At 42.4% G+C, this 23,658-nt stretch overlaps 1 protein-coding gene across 1 annotated transcript in view; it reads left to right on the top strand.

The window, feature by feature from the left end:
- The window catches only part of KIF5C (kinesin family member 5C), a gene marked incomplete at its 3' end in the record, with an annotated part of 105,290 nt that overhangs the window by 33,612 nt on the left and 48,020 nt on the right, over window positions 1-23,658 (top strand). The window contains exons 3-8 of the mRNA XM_082260333.1: window positions 6,199-6,272; window positions 8,847-8,951; window positions 14,097-14,145; window positions 15,908-15,963; window positions 18,140-18,227; window positions 21,766-21,890. Of these exons, the coding sequence (XP_082116459.1) occupies window positions 6,199-6,272; window positions 8,847-8,951; window positions 14,097-14,145; window positions 15,908-15,963; window positions 18,140-18,227; window positions 21,766-21,890 (497 nt within the window). The remainder of the gene's footprint in view (window positions 1-6,198; window positions 6,273-8,846; window positions 8,952-14,096; window positions 14,146-15,907; window positions 15,964-18,139; window positions 18,228-21,765; window positions 21,891-23,658) is intronic.

Here is a 23,658-nt window from a genome sequence, read left to right as displayed (position 1 = left end):
GGTTTGCCGTGTGTCTGTCCTCTCAACAGATAATTCTTTCCAGATGTGAAGCAGGAGGTCCAGTTCACAGCAATGCCCTGGGTGTCATCAGGACAGTGTGGACAACTTTGTTCCTTTCAGAACTAAAGCCCCGTACACACGCACAGATTGTGGGCCAACTGATCGGCCAACTTTTGTCCAGTGTTTGTTGGTTGAAATGTGCTCTAGACTTGCACTGGACTTTTGTTGGCCAACAAAAACCAACTTCAGAAGTGATGTCATGTTCTGGTTTACTTTCCGTGTGTTTTTTCTTCTCTGAGCATGCCCAGTCTTGCTCATCTGATTTTTGTCTGCCGAAATCTGTACTGACTGACGAACAATCTGCCGTTCTGTTGTTGGCCAACAAAAATTTTATAGCCTGCACACCAGATTTTTTTCGGCCGAAAATTCGCAGTTGGTTGTCGGAAGCATCATACTAACAAGCCTACAATCGGCTGATCAGACGTTGGCCAACAATTTACGGCCAACAATCTGTGCGTGTGTACGGGGCTTAAGTCTGTGTCTCTTGTGTCTCTGTTGTGTCTGTGTGTCTGTTGTGTCTGTGTGTCTCTGTTGTCTCTCTTGCTCTCTCTTGCTCTCTTGCTCTGTGTTCCCATTGGGAAAATATTGCTAGGTTCCTGTCCCCAGAGAGTTGACAGTAATTAAAAAGTAAAAGGCGTCCATATTGGAAGTCTCATCTACATCAGTGTGTGTGTCTATATTTTTTTATATTATACAGCAGCCCTGAAGTGATATTGTTTTGCAAAGGATCAAAGGCTGGAACTGGCAGAGAGCTAAGCAGTAATATTCTTTCTCGCGCTGTTTTTGCTCACCCTTGTTTCCCCTCACCCCCTCCCTCCCTGCCTCGCCTCACCGTGCCTTCTGAGCTCTCTCTCTCTTCGCCTTTTGTGCTCTCTCTTCGCCTTTTGCGTTCTCGCTCTCTCCTCGCTTTTTGCTCTCTCTCTCGCTCTCTTTTGCGCTCTCTCTCTCGCTCTCTTTTAAGCTCTCTCCTAGCCTTTTGCGCTCTCTCTCTCGCTCCTCGCCTTTTGCGCTCTCTCTCGCTCCTCGCCTTTTGCGCTCTCTCTCGCTCCTCGCCTTTTGCGCTCTCTCTCTCTCTCTCTCTCTCGCTCTCTCCTCGCCTTTTGCGCGCGCTCTCTCTCTCTCTCCTCGCCTTTTGCGCTCTCTCCTCGCCTTTTGCGCTCTCTCCTCGCCTTTTGCGCGCTCTCTCCTCGCCTTTTGCGCTCTCTCTCGCTCTCTCCTCGCCTTTTGCGCGCTCTCTCGCTCTCTCCTCTCCTTTTGCGCTCTCTCTCTCTCTTGTCCCTCGCGCTCTCGTTTGTGCGTGTGCTCTCCTTGTTGCCAGCACTCTCGTCTTAGTCTTGTGGTATTATCTTCTGTTATTCATTTGATAATGTTTTTCATTGTTTGGATAAGAGTATCTCTTTATAAAGGGAGAAAAAAAACCTGCAAATCTTTCTTTCATGTGGTTTCAGAATGTCACCTTGTTCTAGAATGATCTTTCCTCAGGATAATTAGAGCAATCCACCATATAGAAATCCTTTCAGATTTTCAGCACTTAAATGCGTTCTGTTATCAAAATCATCTTCTGGTTCAAATTGGTTGCCAGCAATTACAGGCTCTGCCAACCGTTATTGGTAATCACAGTTCGACTCCCCCCTCTTTATTTCTCCATGATTGACGTTCTGCTCCTCCATAAGCCGTCCCTCCTTTAGCAGCACAGAACGATTCTGGTGTCAGGAGCCGGGGAGGCGCTGCAGGAAGGCGTTTGTGAGGAGGAGGTAGAAGGAGTCCGCATATAAATGTTTCATTATGAGATTCCCACATAAAAATGACAAAAGGAAGAGCAAAGAGAATTGGAGCCCGGGGAATAGGTGACTGTGAGCGTCTGTTGTATACATGTAATGCTGTCATCGGGAATGAAAGAGTTGAATGTAAAAGTTCAAATTTTGTTCTTCCTTCGTACATAAACTCTGTGTTGATGGGCTTTGGCCTTGTGTTGATGGCATCAGTTTGAGACTCTTCTGAAATCATTCAGAATTCATTGACTGGTGTATTTGACCTGCAGCTGACTTTCTTCTGAATTGCTCTTTGCCTGCTTCAAGCAGTTTTTGCATTCCCATAGACTTCTATGAGAATGCAAAACTGGCTTGATGCAAACAAAGTTCACCGGCATTGGTCCTTAAAGTTGGCTTTTTCCAAAGGCTTGGTACGCACGGCTTGTTAGGGGGCCTGGGCCTGGTGATTGGCTCTTCAGGAGTGAACTCTGTAAAGTGAGAGGCAAAAGACAGCAAGAGGGTTTCCCCACTGGGCAACTATTAGGATATGTTAGCCTGGTGGCTCTGGATGGAGATACTTTACCAGTCAGACTCTAACAGAGTTGTATAAAGTACTCAAAACCCATACTTGAGTAAAAGTACAAGTGCTCGATCAAAAAGTGACTTGAGTAGAAGTACTAAAGTATTCAACATTTTTTGTACTTAAGTATTGCAAGTAGTTTTTTTAAAAAATGTTGCTACTCAAGTACTGAAAGTAAAAGTACAAGTACTGTGTTATGTAGTTATTAAAGAAAGAAGTCAAAAGTTTGAACATCATATTGTTTTTTATTATTTCAAATGCAGCTTTTATTTATACATACAGTAGCATTTATTTTCGTATGTGCTGATAATACACATGTTTTGAGCTTCATGAAACCTGCCATCTACTGTTCTGGCAGTGGTCATTTTTATAATAGTAACGAGTAACTATGCAGCACAAAAAGAAAATATTGGAGTAGAAGTATTGAAATCACTGAAAAAATGTAGTGAAGTAAAAGTGAAGTAGGAGAAAAAAATTCTACTCCAGGAAAGTACAGATACCGCCTTTCGGTACTTAAGTACAGTAGTGAAGTAGTTCTACTTAGTTACTATACATCTTTGGACTCTAATCAGTGAGACCTGCGGTCAGTGACACATGCTGGGCATTCTAAAACTATCTGTCTCCCAGTAATCACTTCTGACAGAGGGAGGTCTTCGGGGACCTACATCCTTCACAGCTTTGTGCTGTCATGTGATCGACTATCAAAAGCCGCAAGGGAATTTGATGTTGACAGATATGAAGGTGTTCTAGTAAATGATGTTCTTTAGGAACACCCACCTTTCACCAGTCAATGCAAAGGGTGTATACAACTCAACAGGAAGTGAGAGGAAATAGTGCCTTGCGAAAGTATTCGGCCCCCTTGAACTTTGCAACCTTTTGCCATATTTCAGGCTTCAAACATAAAGCTATAAAACTGTAATTTTTTTGTGAAGAATCAACAAGTGGGACACGATCGTGAAGTGGAATGAAATTTATTGGATATTTCAAACTTTTTTAACAAATAAAAAACTGAAAAATTGGGCGTGCAAAATGATTCAGCCCCCTTAAGTTAATACTTTGTAGGGCCACCTTTTGCTGCGATTACAGCTGTAAGTCGCCTGGGGTATGTCTCTATCAGTTTTGCACATCGAGACAGCTCGACAAACAGCTCGAGCTCAGTGAGGTTGGATGGAGAGTGTTTGTGAACAGCAGTTTTCAGTTCTTTCCACAGATTCTCGATTGGTTTCAGGTCTGGACTTTGACTTGGCCATTCTAACACCTGGATATGTTTTTGTGAACCATTCCATTGTAGATTTTGCTTCATGTATTGGATCATTGTCTTGTTGGATGACAAATCTCCATACCAGTCTAAAGTCTTTTGCAGACTCCATCAGGTTTTCTTCCAGAATGGTCCTGTATTTGGCCATCCATCTTCCCATCAATTTTATCCATCTTCACTGTCCCTGCTGAAGAAAAGCAGGCCCAAACCATGATGCTGCCACCACCATGTTTGACAGTGGGGATGGTGTGTTCAGGGTGATGAGCTGTGTTGCTTTTACGCCAAACATAGCGTTTTGCATTGTTGCCAAAAAGTTTGATTTTGGTTTCATCTGACCAGAGCACCTTCTTCCACATGTTTGGTGCGTCTCCCAGGTGGCTTGTGGCAAACTTTAAACAACACTTTTTATGGATATCTTTAAGAAATGGCTTTCTTCTTGCCACTCTTCCATAAAGGCCAGATTTGTGCAGTATAAGACTGATTGTTGTCCTATGGACAGAGTCTCCCACCTCAGCTGTAGATCTCTGCACACACTACCACATTGAGCACTTTGTGCTTTCCCAACTTTAAACTATCAGTTTCCAACTATGGGACTTCTAAAGCAATGCACACAGTAGGCGCCCCTGGAGACAGCCCCCTTCTCGTTGAAGGTACAGCAGCACCTCACCTTTTAGAAGGCAGCCAAAGACTTCTAGTATGTGTCTGCACCAAAAAAAAAAAAAAAATTTGCAACCTCTCTGATATGTTTGAATGTAGCAAAAAGGAAAAGGTTCACATTGTCAGGGCATTATCCCAAAGGATACCATGCAGCATCATGGCACACTTTAGTGTAGTGCATATTCCCTAACCCAGAGGATTGCTGGCCGTGTCTTTCATGTTGTACCAGTATATGAAAGCATGCCGGTGGAGGATTTTACATAGTAGGTTGGCCTGGTATATTTAAGCAATGTTGAGATAAGACAAACCCTGGGCAGGATCACTGTCTATATTTCTGTGTTCAATTTCTTGCAGCCGGCTGTAAAATGTACAGTGGTTGGTTAGCTAAGGAATTGCATTTTCCTGTTCAACTAGCAGGGCTACTCTAATATGCTCCTGTACTGGGTTACTACAAACAAGGTGTAGGCTGAAATTGTGCTTCCAGTGGGAGTGGCTACTCCACAGAGAGAAGTACCAAAAGTTAATTTAGTATTCCTACAAGAGGGGGAGAACCGGAGCAGTGTTAATTTCGTCGACTAAAACCGACTAAAACGTTTTCGTCGACTAACACAATTCAGATGACTAAAATACGACTAAAACTAAAATGGCATTTTAGTCTTAAGACTAAAATACGACTAAAACTAAAATGGCATTTTAGTCTTAAGACTAAAATACGACTAAAACTAAAATGGCATTTTAGTCAAAAGACTATAACTAAAACTAAATCGAAATTTGCTGCCAAAAATTAACACTGGTGCATGCTCAAAGCATAAATAATAACATATTAGATTTTTCACTCCAGGACCAGCAGTAGTATATAATGAGTTTGGAAATTGTAGAGAAATGCTTAAATAATGCATTACAAATTACAATTGAACTACACCCATTTGATTATAGATGACTAAAATGAGTTTTAGTCGACTAAAACGCCCTACATTTTAGTCGACTAAAATATACTGGAGTTTTAGTCGACTAAATACGACTAAAACTAAAACACTTGCAGAAGACTAAAATGGGACTAAAACTAAAATGCCATTTTAGTCCTAAGACTAAAACTAAATTGAAATTTGCTGCCAAAATTAACACTGAACCGGAGATGTTGCACCTTTTAGTGTGTTGATGTTCATTGGTGGTCCTAAGGGGAGACAGTAGGTGAACATCACCATGGAACGGAATTCCAAGTCATGAAAAGTGGTGAACCCTCAATATTCTACACATCCCTGCAACCCATAAGCCTGGGTTCACACTATTGAGAATATACATCGCATGTGATTCACATTGCATTGCTGTGCAGATGTCTGTGCGATGTGAATTCAGCCGTACAGATTGCATGGCTGAATTCACGTCACTTTCGGACCAGAATGGTGCAGGACCCTTTTTTTTTTTTGGTCTGCACTGGAATCGGGTGACATGGGTGTTCATACCTATGTGATCAGTTTCCTGCACTATTTCACAGTTCGCACTGTGATTTGTAAACCGATCTGGGGGTGTCATTACCTTTTGTATTGACATCCGCAGCGGTTTGCATAGGGAGGTGTGAACTGCATGTGAGAGACTTGCTATGTGGGAACCCGCACTGGAATCACATTTGTTACCGCATAGTATTAGTGTGGACCCAGCCTAAGGGGTGAAAGATTTGAAGTGTGTGGCAAGAGAATTGTTTCCCATGGATGGAGAACGGTTCCATCTGTATAATAACTGTTTAGCTATGATGTTTGCATTAATCCCTACTCCTAAATCTAAATCACTGGGGGGATTCTAGGTGACCCATCTGTTTGTTTATTGATCTTTATGTGAACTGTCGTATTTTTTTTTAATCTGTTTTTTTTTTTTTTTTTTTCTCCTTTTATAAGATGTTTTGGGTGGATACAATGGAACCATTTTTGCATACGGACAGACCTCTTCTGGAAAGACTCACACAATGGAGGTAATAAAATGGAATCCATGACGTGTTAGCAGTTGCTGTAGAACCGTGGTTGGCTAGTTTGGTTTTTATTCCACGGATGCTGCATGTGGCGGTCTCTCAGCAGGCCCTGTACACACAGGCCCTTTAATATTAAACCTGAAAAGCATTATGTTGGCTCTAAAGGCCTGTACACACGTACCGATCGTCGGCATACAAACGTTCGTCTTTTCTCCCCGGGATGTCGGTGTCGGTTGAAAAGTGCAAAGACTGCCCAAGAATTTTGTCCGCCGACTGCAGAAGTGATGTCATGTAATGGTTAACTTTCCCTGTGTTTTTTCTTTTCTGAGCATGCCCAGTCTTGCAAATCTGCGGTCTGTCGGCCGAATTCTGTACTGACTGGCGAACAATCGTCCGTTCTGGTGTCGGCATACAAAAATTTTAATGCTTGCAAGAAAGACTCTTGTCGGCAGAATGTGCGCTGACAGCTGTCGGAGGCACCATACTAACAAGCGTACAATCGGCAGATCTTTCGTCCGCCGACGTTTGTATGCCGACGATCGGTACGTGTGTACGGGCCTTAAGATGTTGCTTTGCCCCAAATCCAGTGGAAGACCTGCCCTGAACAACCTGAAACCAGAGTCTGAAGGGTACACTGTCCGATTTAAAGCAGCCTTGGAAGTTTGAATGTGATTGGTGATGTGGAGAGCAGGTAGACAGGAAATTGCACAGCACCAGTTCCAGGCATTTCTCTTTCTGCTCCTCCGAATGAGGCTGTTAAGTGGGGTACACACTAGTAGAAAATCTGCCGAAAATTCCCATCCGAGGTAAAATTGTACGATTTTCGCCTAGTGTGTACACAACTTTCAGCAGCCGATGCCGACATTTTCAACGAAAAAAAACGGAGGGACAAACACCAAAATTTTTATCGTCCGTCCCCAGACGACCAATTTTAGTTTAATGTGTATGCAGTACGTCCGCGAAAAATCGGATACGAAAGACCGCGCATGATCTGAAGTTGCTGACGACCTGGAAGTCTAGGAACAAATGTCCCAAAAAAAAAAAAATCGGACGAGAAATCTCGTGAACATTTATGCACTGTCAACTAAAAACGGTTATGACCGCTGAGCATGAGAGAGAAAAATCGGAGGATATTTCGTCCGATTTTCATCAAGTGTGTACGAGTCTTTAGGTGGCTTGTGGAGTGTGATTGCAGTGGATTACAGTAAAATTACAGCTCAGACTAAGGTGAATTAAATTAAGATTTATTTTTTTTAAATCAAATAATATGTAGGCTTTTACAGAAAATGCATTAAATAAAAAAACAGACAAATTTGGTCTTTTTTGTAACTTGTTTTTTTTTTATCAAAAACAAAAAAAAATTAAAACCCCACCCTAACAGCACCTCCCTTCCACCCCGGGCTCCCCTAAAAAAAAAACAAAAAAAAAAAAAAAAAAAAAACTGGGAGACCCGTACGATAATAGAACATTTGCTCGTGCAAAAAAAAAAAAAAAAAACAGTTGGTGTAAATGATTTTTTACTTGATTTTAGCATAGTGCAGTGTTTGCTGGAGGCTTGCTACCTGCTGCCTTAAAATGCTCTTTAGGCCTCATGCACACAGAGCGTTTTTTACAGCTGCTTTTAGGAGCTGTATTTATTTTTGACCATTATCTGCACCTTTTCAGCACCTATAGTCTACTTATACACTGAGCAGTTTTTAAAGCGCTTTTGCGTTAAAAAAAAAAAAAAAAAAAAACCCCACAAAAAGCTCAAGAAAAATGCATCCCTTTTTAAGTTCTATGTATGTCTTCACACTGGTCCATTGCGCTTCTGTTGTGTTAAAAATCTTGCTTTCTGCATTTTTGGTGCATATTTGGTCAGTTTTAAAAATGCACTTCCCTATTGAAAGTGCGGCAAAAACGCACCGTGTTGTATTTTTTGATGCAGTTTTTGAGTCAAATTACATATGAAAAATGCACCATAAACACGGTAAAATCTCAACAAAATCGCACGCGTTTTTGGCCGTCATTATTGCCACTTTTTTTTTTTTTTTTCCTATTGGCATACAGGTGATTAACCCTACATTTCGGCCGATCATTTTCGACGGACAATATCTTGGTTGATTCCTAACAGTTTTACATAGTTACATTGTAAACTATGCAGTTACCATACCAAACCGGACCAATGTAACAATAAAAATATCCATAACTGGAATTCTTCTTTAATTCCTATACTACATAAAAAATAACTAAGCTTTCATAAAAGTATAGTTATTCTTTTGCCCACTCAGTGATCAAAACTTAAAACCCCCCTCGACTGCCACTGATGTGTGCTCCTCTGTATTTAAGGACTATGTATGACCTGCAGGAATATTCAGATTCCCCCGCTCATAATCCTCTTCCTTCTGGGTACCCCTCTGCAGTAGAGCCCCATAGACTTCCATGGGACCTCAAAGAAGTTGAAGTTCTTTACCGCCATAATTGGAGAAAAATGAACATACAAAAAAAGAATATAAAAATGCTATTCTAAGATCTTTTGAAGATCTCATGCGTATATGAACACATTGGAAGTAATTGTCTGCCATCTTTTGTCCTCAGGGAAAGCTTCATGACCATCAGCTCATGGGAATTATTCCAAGAATTGCCCGGGACATATTTGATCATATTTATTCTATGGATGAAAACTTAGAATTCCATATAAAGGTAAGGAAGGTGTTCAGACAGGCAACTTGGTGTTGTGAGAAGGGGCTTTTATAGTGGTTTTACAGTGTATTTTCTTAAGTAAATCTTAATCTAATGTAAAATTAAACCATAAAGCGATGCATACAATGTTGGTCCACTATCCTTCTCTGACCCCCTATGTATTGTGAGTAATTATGAATCCGGTTCTACTTACTTACCATGGTTTTTAATATATATATTTTTTTTTTTTTAATTACCTGTAATGAATGAGTGACGGAATCCTACAAGAACTACCTTGAGCAGTACTTTTATGCTGAACTATCAATTTCTTATAATTGTATCATCCATCTTTTTTTTTTTTTTTGTTTAATAAATGTTTATTGAAAAATAAGGTAGTAACAGTGAACGTATGACAAAAACACGAATAAGGTCCAAAAATATACAAAGAAACTGAAGTAGACCAAACCAAACAAATACAGGACCAGTATTAGTATAAAGAATATCATCCACATTTAAAGTAGAGCAATAAGCAAAACTTTTTTTTTTTTTTTTTTTAATAGAGTAAGTGAGTTATATCCCCTGTCAGGTTTTCTTTCCATCTGTGTCCTATTTGGGAGATTTACCTTCACTTCCTGCCTCAAAGCCAAAACAGGAAGTGAGAGGAAATTCCTACAAATTAAGGGAATTCCTTGGGGACCCCCAGATCACCAGAACTAGTTTCCCCATTGGAAGATTTCCCCTCTTACTGTTCTGGGGACAACCCAAAATTTGGGATTTTCTTTTACTGTTGCTGTCTATGATAATGGTAAACGGGATAGAGAGGGTGAATCTTCAGAATGGGAGTACAGACAGCATTAAAAATTGACAGGTGTTTTAATCCATCTCCTTTCTGTTCAAAACTAAAAAAAATGTTTTTTGTCTTTAGTTATACTTTAAGTATGAGTAGTCACTAGGCTTCCTATACTAAGTTTGACTGTTTTTGCCAAAGAATCCAAGAACCCAATCAAAAGTGTAGCTCTGCTCAGCCTATGGGAAGTTGCGCATGACTTTTTTTGGTTCCTTTAGCTTAATGATGCTCCCCTTTTTAAATACCTGAAACCTGTCTTGTGGGATGTTCAAAAGTTAAAGCCCCTTCGCACTTTCAAATGCATGTTATAGGGCACAGTAACATGTAGTACAACAATGCACAGTGTGTATACAGTGGGAAAAACTAATTATTTGATTCCCCTGCAGATTTTGTAAGTTTGCCCACTTACAAAGACATTTTAAGGGTCTATATTTGTTGTCATAGGTGTATTTTAAAGGATAGAGACAGAATTTCAACCAAAAATCCAGAAACAACACGCATGATACAAATGTTATAAATTGAGTTGTGGTACACAGATTAGTCCTGTTAATTTAAGAAGGTGCTCCTAACAACAACTCATTATGGGACTCGGACACCTGTCCACAGAATCTTTCTTCCATTCAAACCTCACTGTCATGGGCAAGACCAAAGATGTCAAAAGACCTCAGTCAGGGACAAAATTGTAGACCTGCACAAGTCTGGAATGGGCTAAAAGAAGAAGCAAGAAGATTGGTGAGAAGGAGACAAGTATTGGAGGGATTATTTGTAAATGAAGAAATACAAAATAACTGTAACAGAACCTTACCTTTGACAGAGAATATTTGTGCTTACCTGGTTCATGTGTGTGAAGGATTTCCCAGCAACCATTCGGTTATTTACACTCCCTGCTATCATCTCTCTTTGCACTGTGAGCCCCGGGAAGTGACTCCTTATATGGACATTCCATGAAGTCAAGGTATGGCCAGCCTAGAGACGGAATGTCTGCTCATTAACGATGCGCTTTTGTCTACATTATGTTGATTTGGGCTGAGGCAGCTTTTGTTAAGTGTGGTAATGACCTTACCTATTTGTCTGGGTGGATGTGGGGCCATTGTTTAAGTAGTGTCTGATATACTCCCCAGGTGTATAAAAGCCTGTATTCTTGTTTCAATAAACAGTTTTTCTTGACCCTTCAAAACGTAGCTTCGTCTCGTTCCTGTAGGGGGGATTTTACTGCATTATTACCCGGTCGTTCAACAGCTAAACCTGACTCTCCTCTTGGAACTTATGGTTGGGATTATACTACTCCATTACTACACAGGGACTTGCCGGGAAAAAGGACATCTCCAACGTCTGATACCCTCTCACCATCCGGGTAGCCGTTACAATAACCATCAATCGCCCTAGGTCTGAAGCTTTATGCAAGATTTTGCTTCATGAGGTAAGGATGATCATGAGAAAAGTGAGGGATCAGTCCAGAAGTACACAGGAGGAGCTTGTGAATGATCTCAAGGCAGTTGGGACCACAGTCACCAAACAAACCATTGGTAACAAAATAAGCCACCATGGATTGAAATTCTGCAGCGCCCGCAAGGTCCCCCTCAAGAAGGCATATGTACAGGCCCATCTATATGATTCAGAGAAGGATTGGGAGAAAGTGCTCTGGTCCGAAGAGACTAAAATCTAGCTCTTAGCATTTTTCTTCCTCCAAACATGGCGAGTCGAGTTAATGGCAGACTATGACCTTAAGAACACCATCCCTAAAGTCAAGCATGGAGGTGGAAACCTTATGCTTTGGGGCTGTTTCTCTGCTAAAGGTACAGGCTGACGTTGCCGCATTGAGGGGCCAATGGACGGGGCCATGTATTGTAAAGTCTTAGATTAGAATCTTCTTCCTCAGCCAAAACACTTAAAGCGGTAGTATCCCGCTTTTTGACACTTTTACCTACAGGTAAGCCTATAATAAGGCTTACCTGTAGGTACAAATAATATCTCCTAAACCGGCATGGTTTAGGAGATATTTACAGTGCATGCAGCCGCTTGTGCGAGCGGCGCATGCGCTCTGAGGGTCCGGGGGGACCTTCAATCTATTTGCCGGGAGCTTGCCGGAAAATCACTCCCGCGCGCATGCGTGGGAGTGACGTCATCGCGGCTCCGGCCAATCATCGCGCGAGGGATCATGGCAGCGCCCGCAGCGATGTCCGGGGGTCCGTGTCGGGGCTTCGTTCTAAGGTAAGTTACACATAATGGGCTAGTATGCGATGCATACTAGCTCATTATGCCTTTGTTTTGCAGGTTTTTTTTTTTTTTTGTTCTTTGGGTTTACAACCGCTTTAAGATGAGTTGTGGATGGATCTTCCAGCATGACAATGACCGCCAAGGCAATAATGGAGTGGCTCAATAAGAAGCACATTAGGTCATGGAGTAGCTTAGCCAGTCTCCAGACCTTCATCCTATAGAAAATGTATAGAGGGAGCTGAAACTTCGAGTTGCCAAGCGACAGCCAAGAAACCTTAAGGATTTAGAGAAGATCTGTAAAGACCAGGTGCAAACCTGGTAACCAACTACAAGAAACACCTTGCCTTTGTGCTTGCAAACAGGGATTTTTCCACCAAGTACGAAGTCCTGTCTTGCTTGGGGATCCAATATTTATTTTATTCACTTAACTGCAACTCCATTTATAACATTTGTATCGGTTTTTTTTTTTTTCTGGATTTTTGGTTGATATTCTGTCTCTATCATTTAAAGTAAACCTACGATAAAAATTATAGACCCTTAATTTCTTTGTAAGTTGGCAACATTACAAAATCTGTAAGGGATCAAAAATATTTTCCCCAATGTACATGGGCGAAGCAAACGCTGCTTCCTGCCATTGTGAAGCAAGCTATGTTTTAAAAAAAATGTACTGCCTAGTGGTGGTCTAGAAAAAAGGGGAGGTCATTTTTTTTTTTTTTTTTTTTTTTTTTCCTGTTGGCACACATTGAGAGCGTTTTGACCATTAATGGACAATGCCATGTGTCAATGATCCCCAAAATGTTCACTGGCCCTAAGGGCCACAGAGATGGAACTGTTGACCTTGGAATAATATTCAAAAAATAATAGAAATGTAGGGTAAAAATTTATTTGAAATTGTCCTAATTTTTGTTTTGTAATGCAAGATTACCCCCTTTTTTATTTTTGGTTTAATGTAGCATCTGAAGGACCCATTGTCATCTGTTCTATGGATGGATTTTGTGGAGAAGTAAAATGTGTAATAGACTTGATAAAAATACAGCAACTTAAATGATTAAGCCTGTTTGATAGCTATCTGTTTCAGTGCTTCATTCACCAGCCTTGACAGGCATAAAATACAAATCTAATGCACAATTTATACAGGTGCATCTCATAAAATTAGATCACCATCAAAAAGTTAATTTATTTCAGTAATTCAATTCAAAAAGTGAAACTCCTATATTTTATATACATGTGTTACTCACAAGGTGATATATTTCGAACATCTTTCTTTTAATTTTAATTTTGATGAATATGGCTTACAGCTAGTGAAAACCCCAACTTTGGTGTCTCAGAAAATTAGATTATTACATGGGAGCCATGTCATCTGCTGGTGTTGGTCCAAAGTCAGCGCAGCCCTCTACCAGGAAATTCTAGAGCACTTCATGGTTCCCTCTGCTGACCAGCTTTATGGAGATGCTGATTTCATTTTCCACCAGGACTTGGCACCGCCCACACTGCCAAAACTACCAATACCTGGTTTAATGATCATGGTATCACTGTGCTTGATTGGCCAGCAAAACTCGCCTGACCTAAACCCCATAGAGAATCTGTGGGGTATTGTCAAGAGGAAGATGAGAGACCTGGGCTTCCATAACACCTTAGCAGTGCCCTAGGCTGATCGCATCCATGCCATGCCGCATTGATGCAGTAATTTATGCAAAAGGACCCCCGACCAAGTATTCAGTGCATACTATACTGTACATGGACATATACTTTTCAGGAAGCCAACATTTCTGATTTTTTTTTTTTTGTTTTTTATTGGTCTGTAGTAATGTAATTTTCTCAGATACTGAATTTGAGGTTTTCACTAGCTGTAAGCCATAATCATCAAAATTTAAAAAGAAATGCTTGAAATATGTTACTCTGTGTGTAATAAATCCATATAAAAAATTAAAAAATGAGTTTAACTTTTTGAATTGAATTACTGAAATTTACTTTTTGATATTCTAATTGTATGAGATGCAGCTGTATGTCAGATTTAATTTATTGCATTGCTCAGGTTAAGATTTTATTTCCTTCTCTAGCTGCTGAATTCACTTTTTTTTTTTTTTTTTTTTATCTGGTAGGTCTCCTACTTTGAAATTTATATGGACAAAATTCGGGATTTACTGGATGGTAAGACATTTTTTTGGTACAGATTTCAGTTATAATAAAAAAACTTAAAAAGGAAGTTGAAGCACTGACTTTCTTTGCAACCCTTAACCCTTCAATGTATCCTTAACTTCTTTGCTGTGCAGCCAGCATTATATCAATCTTTAAATCTCAGTCCCAATATATGTAACCACTCATATGGATTGTAGGGGGGGGGGGGGTATTCCTCCACTTGAACCAGGCACTCCCTTCACTTGCTGCATTGTATATTTTATAAATTGTGAGCCATAAAAAAAATACTTCTCATGGTCCCCCCTTACATCTGGATCCCAATTGGGGAACTCCTTACATCAGTGTCCCACTTAAATCCGGGTCCTAATTTGACCCCCCCCCCCCTTATATCAGGACCCCAATAAGGCTCCCCTCCCCTCATTGGCTCGCAATCCTCCTAAGACTCCTTCCTCCCCCACATTAGCTTGTAAACCCTAAAAGACTCTAACCCCCCCCCCCCCTTCAGCGCGGATTCCCCATAAGACTAACACCCCCCCCCCCATTAGCATGTGATCCCCAAAAGACCCCCACCCCACCCCTCCTATTCCCTCACCCTGTTAGCATGGGCACCCCATAAGACTCCCCATATACTTCATAGTTTGCCTTAGGAGTCCCCCCTTACATCAGAAGTGGAGACCATAGGTAGCCTCTGCTGACCCTAATCTTCAAAAAGTGCAAACTGAGCATATGCCATGGACCCTAGCCGAGGGCTAGATAAAATCTTTGTGTACAAAGTAGAGGAGAGGAGGCATGGGGCTGCAGATTGGATGATACATATCAAAAAAGGGTGTTATGGTGCTAAACTTCTACTTTAAGAGCCGGTTCACATAGGCCGGGGCGACCTGTGAAGTGGTGCGAGCTGTGCACCGCGACCTCGGAGCGGCATGCACGGACTTCATATCATTGAAGTCAATGCAGGTCGCCCCAAAGTAGTACAGGACCCTTTTTCTAAGTCGGAGCCACTTGTGTCGCTCCTATTAGAACGGGTCCTGTGCTAATCTATGGCAGGTGACTTGTCAGGCGACCAGGTCGCCTGACAAGTCGCCCCAGTGTGAACCTGCTCTAAGGGACATAGGATTTAGGTAATATTATTTTTATAATTTTTATTTATTTATTTTTTTAAGTGTTTAAGCCCCCGTTCACACTGGGGCGACCTGTCAGGCTGCCGTAGGGCGCCTGCCATACAGAAGCTATGGACCCGTTCTAATAGGAGCGACACAAGTCGCTCCGACTTAGAAAAAGGGTCCGGAGCTTCTTTGGGGCGACCCGGAGCGACCTGCATAGACTTCAATGTTATGAAGTCCATGCCGGCCGCTTCGAGGTCGCAGGGCGAGCAGCGCGCCGCGACCTGTGAGGTCGCCCGGCGAAGTAGCATCTCCCCAGTGTGAACGGGGGCTTAAAGGTTTTCAAAGCATTCAAGAAAAAGGAAACACAAACATAGGGGAATCCGTTTATCTGATTATATTTGGGTTATATGCCGGCTACCTCCCTTAGATACCTGAATCGTGTCCCTTTTAACGAGCAAAAATTTCAGCTACATCTTTTGGCTTATAAATAGGAAGCAGAGTCTTTGTAATAATCAAATATGGCTTCCTCCATGTGCATAGAATTTCAAAATATACACATAAACATAAATCCTGTAAATCCAAATCTGATTTAATTTTTTTTTAGAGTCTGAATTTTCTGCAGCATTGACGTTTTCATCACATTTCTTCATTTCTCTCATTCTCTGCAGTCTCCAAAACAAACTTAGCGGTACATGAAGATAAAAACAGAGTTCCCTATGTGAAGGTACAGTATGTCTGTTAAGAGAATACACTACATTTTATGTAATTATATCTTAATTTAATTTTGTGTGCATTTTCGTTTTTTTAAAGAGAACATTCTGAGCTTTACCACCGAGCCATTAAAGGGAAAGGCATTTGAATTTGCTAGTTACCACATTTCGCATTTTGAAGGCCTTTTCCCCCTTCTTTTGCATACTTCCTTTGCATCCTTAAAGCAGCGGAATTGACCCTGATTTTAAAAACTTACTTTACTACCTTCATGCTTGCAAGTTGGTTTGGAATATACACAGAGCTCCATATGCACAGCTGAGTGTACATTCTCGGCACACCTTGGTGCTGGCCGGACCGCTGATAAGAGGGGTAGCACCTGCCCTCAGAGAGACCCAGAGCAGCAGGAGTGGGTGCAATTACTGGAACAAATACCCCTGTGGCCCACCCTGTGTTTAGAATGCTTCAGTTTGTGAATGAACAGGGAGCCTCTGTACAAACTGCTTCCTGTTCATTCACTATGCAGCTGGGACTGCAGAGAAAGGATTGAGGAATCTGAGTCCCCAATTTCCTCTGTCTCAAAAGTGAGTTGAGTGTCTGTTTAGACCCCTGATAGATATTTCACCAAACCCCCCCCCCCCCCCCCAAATGGGGCTGTTTTTTTTTTTTAAATTAAAGGCTAATTCTCACAGGTATTCTGATTGCATGAATGGGTGGTTGATTCATGTGGCTGGAGCCGCCTGTTAGGCTTGGTTCATTATATCTGTCAGCTATGCTTTACGGGGCCACATGTCTTGGGTACTGGGATATATGAACTTCCATGCGCATGCGTGAGAGTTGCATCATCCTGGCCCAGCCAATCAACATGTCTTTAGATGCAGGGGAGGGAGTCTGTGGTTTTCTGGCCACAGAAGGGGAGGAGAGTATTGGGGGAAGGGTTAGTTCTGCTTTAAGGCTGCTGTAAACCCATTTTAGGTTGATTATCCTCATTTTTCAGAGTCAGTGCACACAAAACTAATATTCTTCAGAAGATGACTGGTTAAACCACCTTCCACCATTTTGGAATAGGCTGCTTGCTGCAGTGCACATTAATGTGCGACCTAACGCACAATAATGTGCATGCAGTAACTCGCATTTATTTTATTTTTTCACAGGAGCTTAGAAAGCATTGTATTCACAATCAGTGAAATGCGAGTGCATTGTCTGGCTTCTGCAGAGTCTTCTCTAGCTACCTACCCATAATGAGGTATTTGCTCTCAAATGGAGAGCTGGAGGACTTGTCGATCAACTACAATGGGTACTAAAATTGGAGAGTGCAAAATCTGGTGCAGCTCTGCATAGAAACCAATCCACTTCTAGGTTTTAGTCCTGGTTCACACTGCCGCGACTTTGCCTTGTGCCGCGACTGCGATTTGAGTGTTCGAAGTCGCATGACAAGTTGCGCCCCTTTAACTGTAATGGAACCGTTCTAATCGGTTCGACTTTGACTCGCTCCGACTTAGAAAAAGATTCCTGCACTACTTTCGGTGCGACTTGCATTGACTTCTGTTAAAGAAATCGTTTGCAAGCCTCGGTTAAGTCTCAATGGGATGTCGAATTCAAAGTCGCGGCAGTGTGAACCGGGGCTTATTCTATTAAAAGCTTTATTGAACAAGCCTGACGTTAGAATATGATTGGTTACCATGCACAGCTGCACCAGATTCTGAGTGCTCCCGTTTATTAAATCTCCCCCTAAGTGCGGTGATCACTGTGCTTGTATTCCATTGAACTACAGGTCCTTCTGCTGTGGTGGCAGATGGGACTTGTAGCTTATTCATTCACAGATTACAGTGTCATAAGTGACAGCTATGGGGGTGTGGGTGTTCTTGTGATGGGGGGGGGGGGCTGCTTGGCACTACTTACACCCTAAATATGAGTGTAAAAGATGGAGTTAGCCTTTAAGAAATTACTAACAAGGGGCTGCTTACTAAACTTCATCTATAACTAAAACACCACTTTGGCTAGACCAAGCCTTGAATTTATTAAAAATGGATTATGAGCTGCATATAATAAACAAACCTTCTCTGCTTCAGATGAATGCCGTTCAGATTAGAAGATATTATTCAATCTGAATTGGAAAATTCGAAATCTGTTCTAATTGGAAAATTTGATCCGATTGTGTTGTATTTTTACATGTGTTCTGTATGTTTTAGGGCTGTACAGAGAGGTTTGTATCCAGCCCTGAAGAGGTGATGGACGTTATTGATGATGGAAAGGCGAATAGACACGTTGCTGTTACGAGTAAGTCACCATAAAATAGTTAAACTGAAAAAAAAAAAAGGTAAAGCTCTACTTTAAAGTGTTACTAAATCCACAGCAGTAAAATCAGTCTGTATATGCAGTAAAGCATGGTTGTTATATTCCCTGTAGAACCTAAGGGGTTAATCCTCTGCATTGTGTACAAAAGGCTGTTTGATCCTGTCTTCTCTGATCCTCCCCTTCTTTTTCAATCAATCTCCTGATAGTACAGAGCCATGGGGGCACTTTGCACATGCTCAGTTTGGTGTGCATTGCTAGAGAGTTTTTTTTTTTTTTTCCTTGGGAGGGTGCATGTGATTAGCACAGGGCCAATCGGCACTGTCCAGCTAGAGGGTCAAGGATCCTGCAGCCTCATAGGACAATCAGGAGAATAACTCCCCCTACAAGCTTTAACCAGACACTGACAGAAGTCACAAGACTGCTATATACTGCTAATGAGAAAAGGTATTTAGCAGTTTAAATTGACTAAAATGATTGCAGTTCTGTGTACTGTGAGAGACCAGATATTGGGAGTGCAGGCTCCTGGGTTTAGTAATCCTTTAAGGGCAAAAAGTCTTCCAGATCAGTTTTTCTTTTTTTGCATTGCAAGCATTCTTACCTGCTTCTGACCTGAAGATACTGAGACGGCGTATTCCACTAAATTCTCACCTACGGGCTGCGTTCTGTAATCAGTTCCAGTGCTGTACTCAGAAAATACCGCAACCCAATTTATGTAGATAAATGGCTGAATCATTGCTAAAAAGGAAAGGCTTGCTGCTGCAAACTAGCGGGCAGATCTTCAACAACCGATCTACCATAAGATCCTCATCACTTTTTACATCACACACAAAGGGAAACTTGGTATGTTTATGGGGTTCTCAAACTGAATTATTTAGTTATTTCTTGTACCTGTATGCTTTGTGTACAGTATGTAGTAATATGGCACCAGGAGGATAATGTAAGCGCCCCCTTACAGCATGCACACATATTGATTTATTTTTTTATTTCTACAGCATCTTGGAACCCCAATAATCCTAGGGTGCTCTACTACAGAGTCGGCCACTGAACCTCACGTGGTTGTGCTATGGCCTGCCCTGTCCTGCTGTCCTCTGTTGGCTACAAAGTGTAGCTTAAGGCCCCTTTCACACATGGGAGTCCGTCGGTGGACTCCGTTTTTCTCAGCGGGGGATCGGCGGATGGCAGCTGTGTCTCCGCTCTGTGTGTGGAGACAGAGCTGTCAGGTCCCCGTTGTTCTCTGAGGGAATCGGATGAGAACGGACCGGAAAATAGGGTTTCCATCCATCCAGATTTGACGGATTGGATCGGACGTCAGCAGACATGTCTCCGCTGACATCCGATGCCCCATAGAGATGCATGGGGCATCCGTTCAGATCCACCTGAAAAACTGACAGGCGGATCTGTGCGGTCCACTAGTGTGAAAGGGGCCTTAAGCTGGCCATACACAGAGATTTTTATCCGGTGCCTGATAAACTGGCCAGAATTCCCTCTGTGGGTAGCCGTCTGCAACCTTCTACCATTTAAAAAAAATGGAAGGAACAGGGCAGAAAATTGTCTGCTTAACAGGGCCCACATCCAATCAGATGCTGGCACTGTTGGGTATTTTTGTATTAAGCTACTGTTTGAGATGCAACAGCCTCAGTGGGGTGATTGGTCCATTTGTGCTGTTAAGCATGGATTGATGAAACAGTTCGATTTTGCAGACTCTATTAGGTGTACAGCTTTTATGCGCTTTCATCAAAACGTAAATTCTTTGGAGCTCAATGGTAGTGTGCCGCCCTAAATCACATGTAAATGTACCTAAAATGCAACGCACGGATGTGGGCCAGGCCTTAGATTTTGCAGGCGCCATTAGGCATGGATGTAGGAGTCTGATTGATTTTGAAGGCTGAATGGAAGAAATCTGTGTGTAAGGCCAGATTTACGAGCCAACAGATAAATTAAGGCTGTTCACTTTGAAAGGGATTTTTCCTGAGATCCTAGTGAATGTGGCAGAATTTCACTTTGTAAATAGTCATGTGCAAGGAAAATAAAAAAAACAGCAATTTTTTTTTGCACACTGTTGGATGACAGAAGTCAGCAGTGGCGGCTGGTGTATATGGGGCGCCCCCCAATCCATGCGTCCGGCCCCCTCCTGGACTCCACTCCTGGACGCATGGAGTTCAGTGGGGCTTTTTTTTTTTTAGCCATGTGATTAGAGCCAGAGGCTCTCACAGGCTAAAAAAAGGTGGGCTCGGGGCGCAGAGCAGTGCGCCCAGAGCCCACCCAGTTGTGTGACAATAATATAAGTTGATATATAAGTGAATATAAGTTCGCTATTGTCACACGGATCCTCCTCTTGGCCAATCAGGAAGCGGGTTCTGAGACCCGTTTCCCAATTGGCTGAAAGGAGAAGCCATGCCATTGGGCATGGAGGAGGAGGGAGGAGACGCAGAAGCCGGCGTCGCTGTCATCACTGCTGATGTCCAGGCATGGTGAGTGATCCTGTCCTGGGGGTTCTGTCCTGACCTGGGGGTCCTGTCGTGGTTCAGGGGTGTGTGGCCTGGTGTGGTCCGGGGGAGGGGAGGTGTATGGTGCGGTCCATCTGCCGCCCCCCCCCCCGGCCCATGGAGCACCAGCCGCCACTGGAAGTCAGCATAGCTTCACTTCATTCAGTAAGCTCTGGAGAAAATTCCCTTGCAAAGTGCAACTTCCCCTACAAAGTGAACAGTCTATAAGCCAGAGCACCTTGTATTTTTGGTACACCACGATACTATAGAAATACATGCATAATGTGGAAGGTACTTGCATTATCATCCAGCTGCTACATTTATTTAATCTTACAAGTTTGTTTTGAAGTAAATTTGATGTGACTTTTTGCATGGCTCCCTATTTGAGTAATCGTATTAAATCCAAAGATTGAGGCACTGTTTTTTTTTCTCTGCTCAGTTCTTGCTTAATAACCATTGAGATAAGAGATCAGCCACACAGGGAGTGCATTGTTTTCAATCATTCGGCTGACTCAGACTTGCTTTGTAAAGCACAAACCATGGCGAAGCAGACGGTGTATTTGTACTGAGCAAATCTAGCTGCCCCAATAGAATTACAGCCACAAATTGTATATAAATGCTTTAAAAACCTTAACATTGATAAGATTACTTACATCAATCTAATTTTCTACTGAAATGACTTTAAGGTCCCTTTCACACCTGTGCGACTTCAAAGTCGCACGATTTTACAGAGTTTTTGCCGTGACTTTGACGCGATTTTGATGCAAATTTGACTGGGCTTGAATATCTTTGAACCTCAAAACGCATCAAAATCGTGCCAAAGTAGTGCAGGGACTACTTTGAAGTCGGTGAGACTTCAAGTCGCACAGATATGAATGGTACTCATTGGAAATAATGAACGACTTGCCATGCGATTTTTTGCAGTCCCAAATTGCATTACAAGTCGCACAAGTGTGAAAGGGGCCTTATTGCCACTTTTCTGTGGGTTTTGTCTCGATCTAATATGAATCTCCTTTGCTGTTTGTCCTATGCAGACATGAATGAACACAGTTCCAGAAGTCACAGTATTTTTTTAATCAATATAAAACAAGAAAACATTGAGACGGAAAAGAAGCTTTGTGGGAAACTGTACCTTGTAGATCTGGCAGGAAGTGAAAAGGTGAGAACATGGATTTGCTCTGCTTTGGAAATCCTCCTTGGTAGGGCTTGATTGGGTATTAAATGGTATTTCTTTTGCAAAATTTAATTTCTGAGCTTAATTTTCCTGTCCCCTACTGAATTATCCACTGCATGTATGTTGTTTTTTTTTTTGTTTTTGTATACTACAGAATGCCTCCCCCCTATGCAGGGCCAGGACAAGGGGTGGGCAATAGGGTGAACCGCCCTGGACACAGTGGTGGTGGTGAAGGGGCGCCTCCTCACCAAAAGCTCAGATCAGTCACTGGCAACCACTGGGCTGCGGCTTAATGTCTGCTCTGACAGTGCTGTCACACTGCGCTCCAACATGGCCACAATCCACCTCATCCGCTCACAGCTAAAACTAAAAACTCACCAGGCTTGCACAACTATCCCCTAGCTGCATAGAAAGCAAGTAGTTGGCCACACGTGCAGAGCACACTCCATGCTAACCATGGCCATCTGGAGCAAGAGAGCAGTGGGGGGAGGGTAGTTCTGTATCTTTTTACTGGACAAACCTGTCCCGTCACTGCCCCTTTGTTATGTAGAAGAGGAGAGGGGATGAGTTCTGTAGTCCTCACCTAGGAGGACAACCCTGCTGGGCCACAGATGCAGTACAGTGGCTGTTGTCGCCCTAGGACAGGAAGTTTTGGTGGCTGGATCAGCAGGGGAGAATAAAAGAAAAAAAAAAGGAATGCAGCCACCACGTCTAAGAAGTGCAATGTATTACGTTTTTATTGTTAGGTTTAGACACGCTATTTATAAGCTGGCCTTGCACCTTTAGAATTTCTTTGTTTTTGGAATGTTCACTAGATTTTCTAAGTGTCGGTTCACACTGATCCGACTCGACTTCGGGCGACTAATGAAGTCGCCCGTGCACCGCGACTTTGGCGCGGCTTGCAACGACTTCTCATAATGGAAGTCAATGCAAGTCGCTCCGACTTTGCAAAAAAATAGTGCAGGAACCTTTTTCTAAGTCGGAGCGACTTGAGTGGCTCTAATTAGAACGGTTCCATTGCACAGCATTGAAAGCTACCTGTCAGGCGACCAAGTCGCCTGACAAGTCGGATCAGTGTGAACCGTCACTAATAGTCATTGTAAAGTCTTGTTTTTTTTCAATAAAAATAACAAACATGTTATACTTCCTCCTCTGTGCAATTGGTTTTGCACAAAGCAGCCGGAGCCTCCTCTTCTCGGGTCCCTCTTTGGCTCTCCTGGCCCCTCCCTCCCTTTGAGTGCCCCCACAGAGAGCAGCTTGCTATGGGGGCACCCGAGCCGAGTCAGTTCGGTGTATCCATTCAGACACAGAGCTACGATTATGCCCCGCCCCCTCTCTCCTCATTGGCTAACTGATTTTATTGACAGCAGCAAGAGCCAGAGGCGCCGCTGCTGTGTCTTAGCCTATGAGTAGGGGAGTCCAGGACAGCCGTGGAAATCGCTGGATTGAGAGGGGGCTTAGGTAAGCATTGGGGGGGGGGGGGATAGGTGCTACACACAGGTTTTTTAACTTAATGTATAGAATGCATTAAGATTTAAAAAAAAACTTCTGACTTTACAACTTGTATAAAGGGGTTGATTTGATTATTTTTAACCATAATGGTAAAAAAAATAAACAAAGAAGCAGGATGGAAACATTTTTCGACTGAAATTCAAATAGTGAATGCGGTTTTCTTTTGGGCTGTTTCACACGGTCCGCCTCCGTAGGCGGATCCGTGCTGCTCCAGCGGGGATCGATCCGCAGCTCCCCGCTG

The sequence above is a fragment of the Pelophylax lessonae genome (assembly GCF_965119305.1).
Source record: "Pelophylax lessonae genome assembly, chromosome: 6".
NCBI lineage: Eukaryota > Metazoa > Chordata > Amphibia > Anura > Ranidae > Pelophylax > Pelophylax lessonae.
Note: the sequence above shows the minus strand (reverse complement) of the source record. Positions and strands in the feature narration are given on the sequence as shown.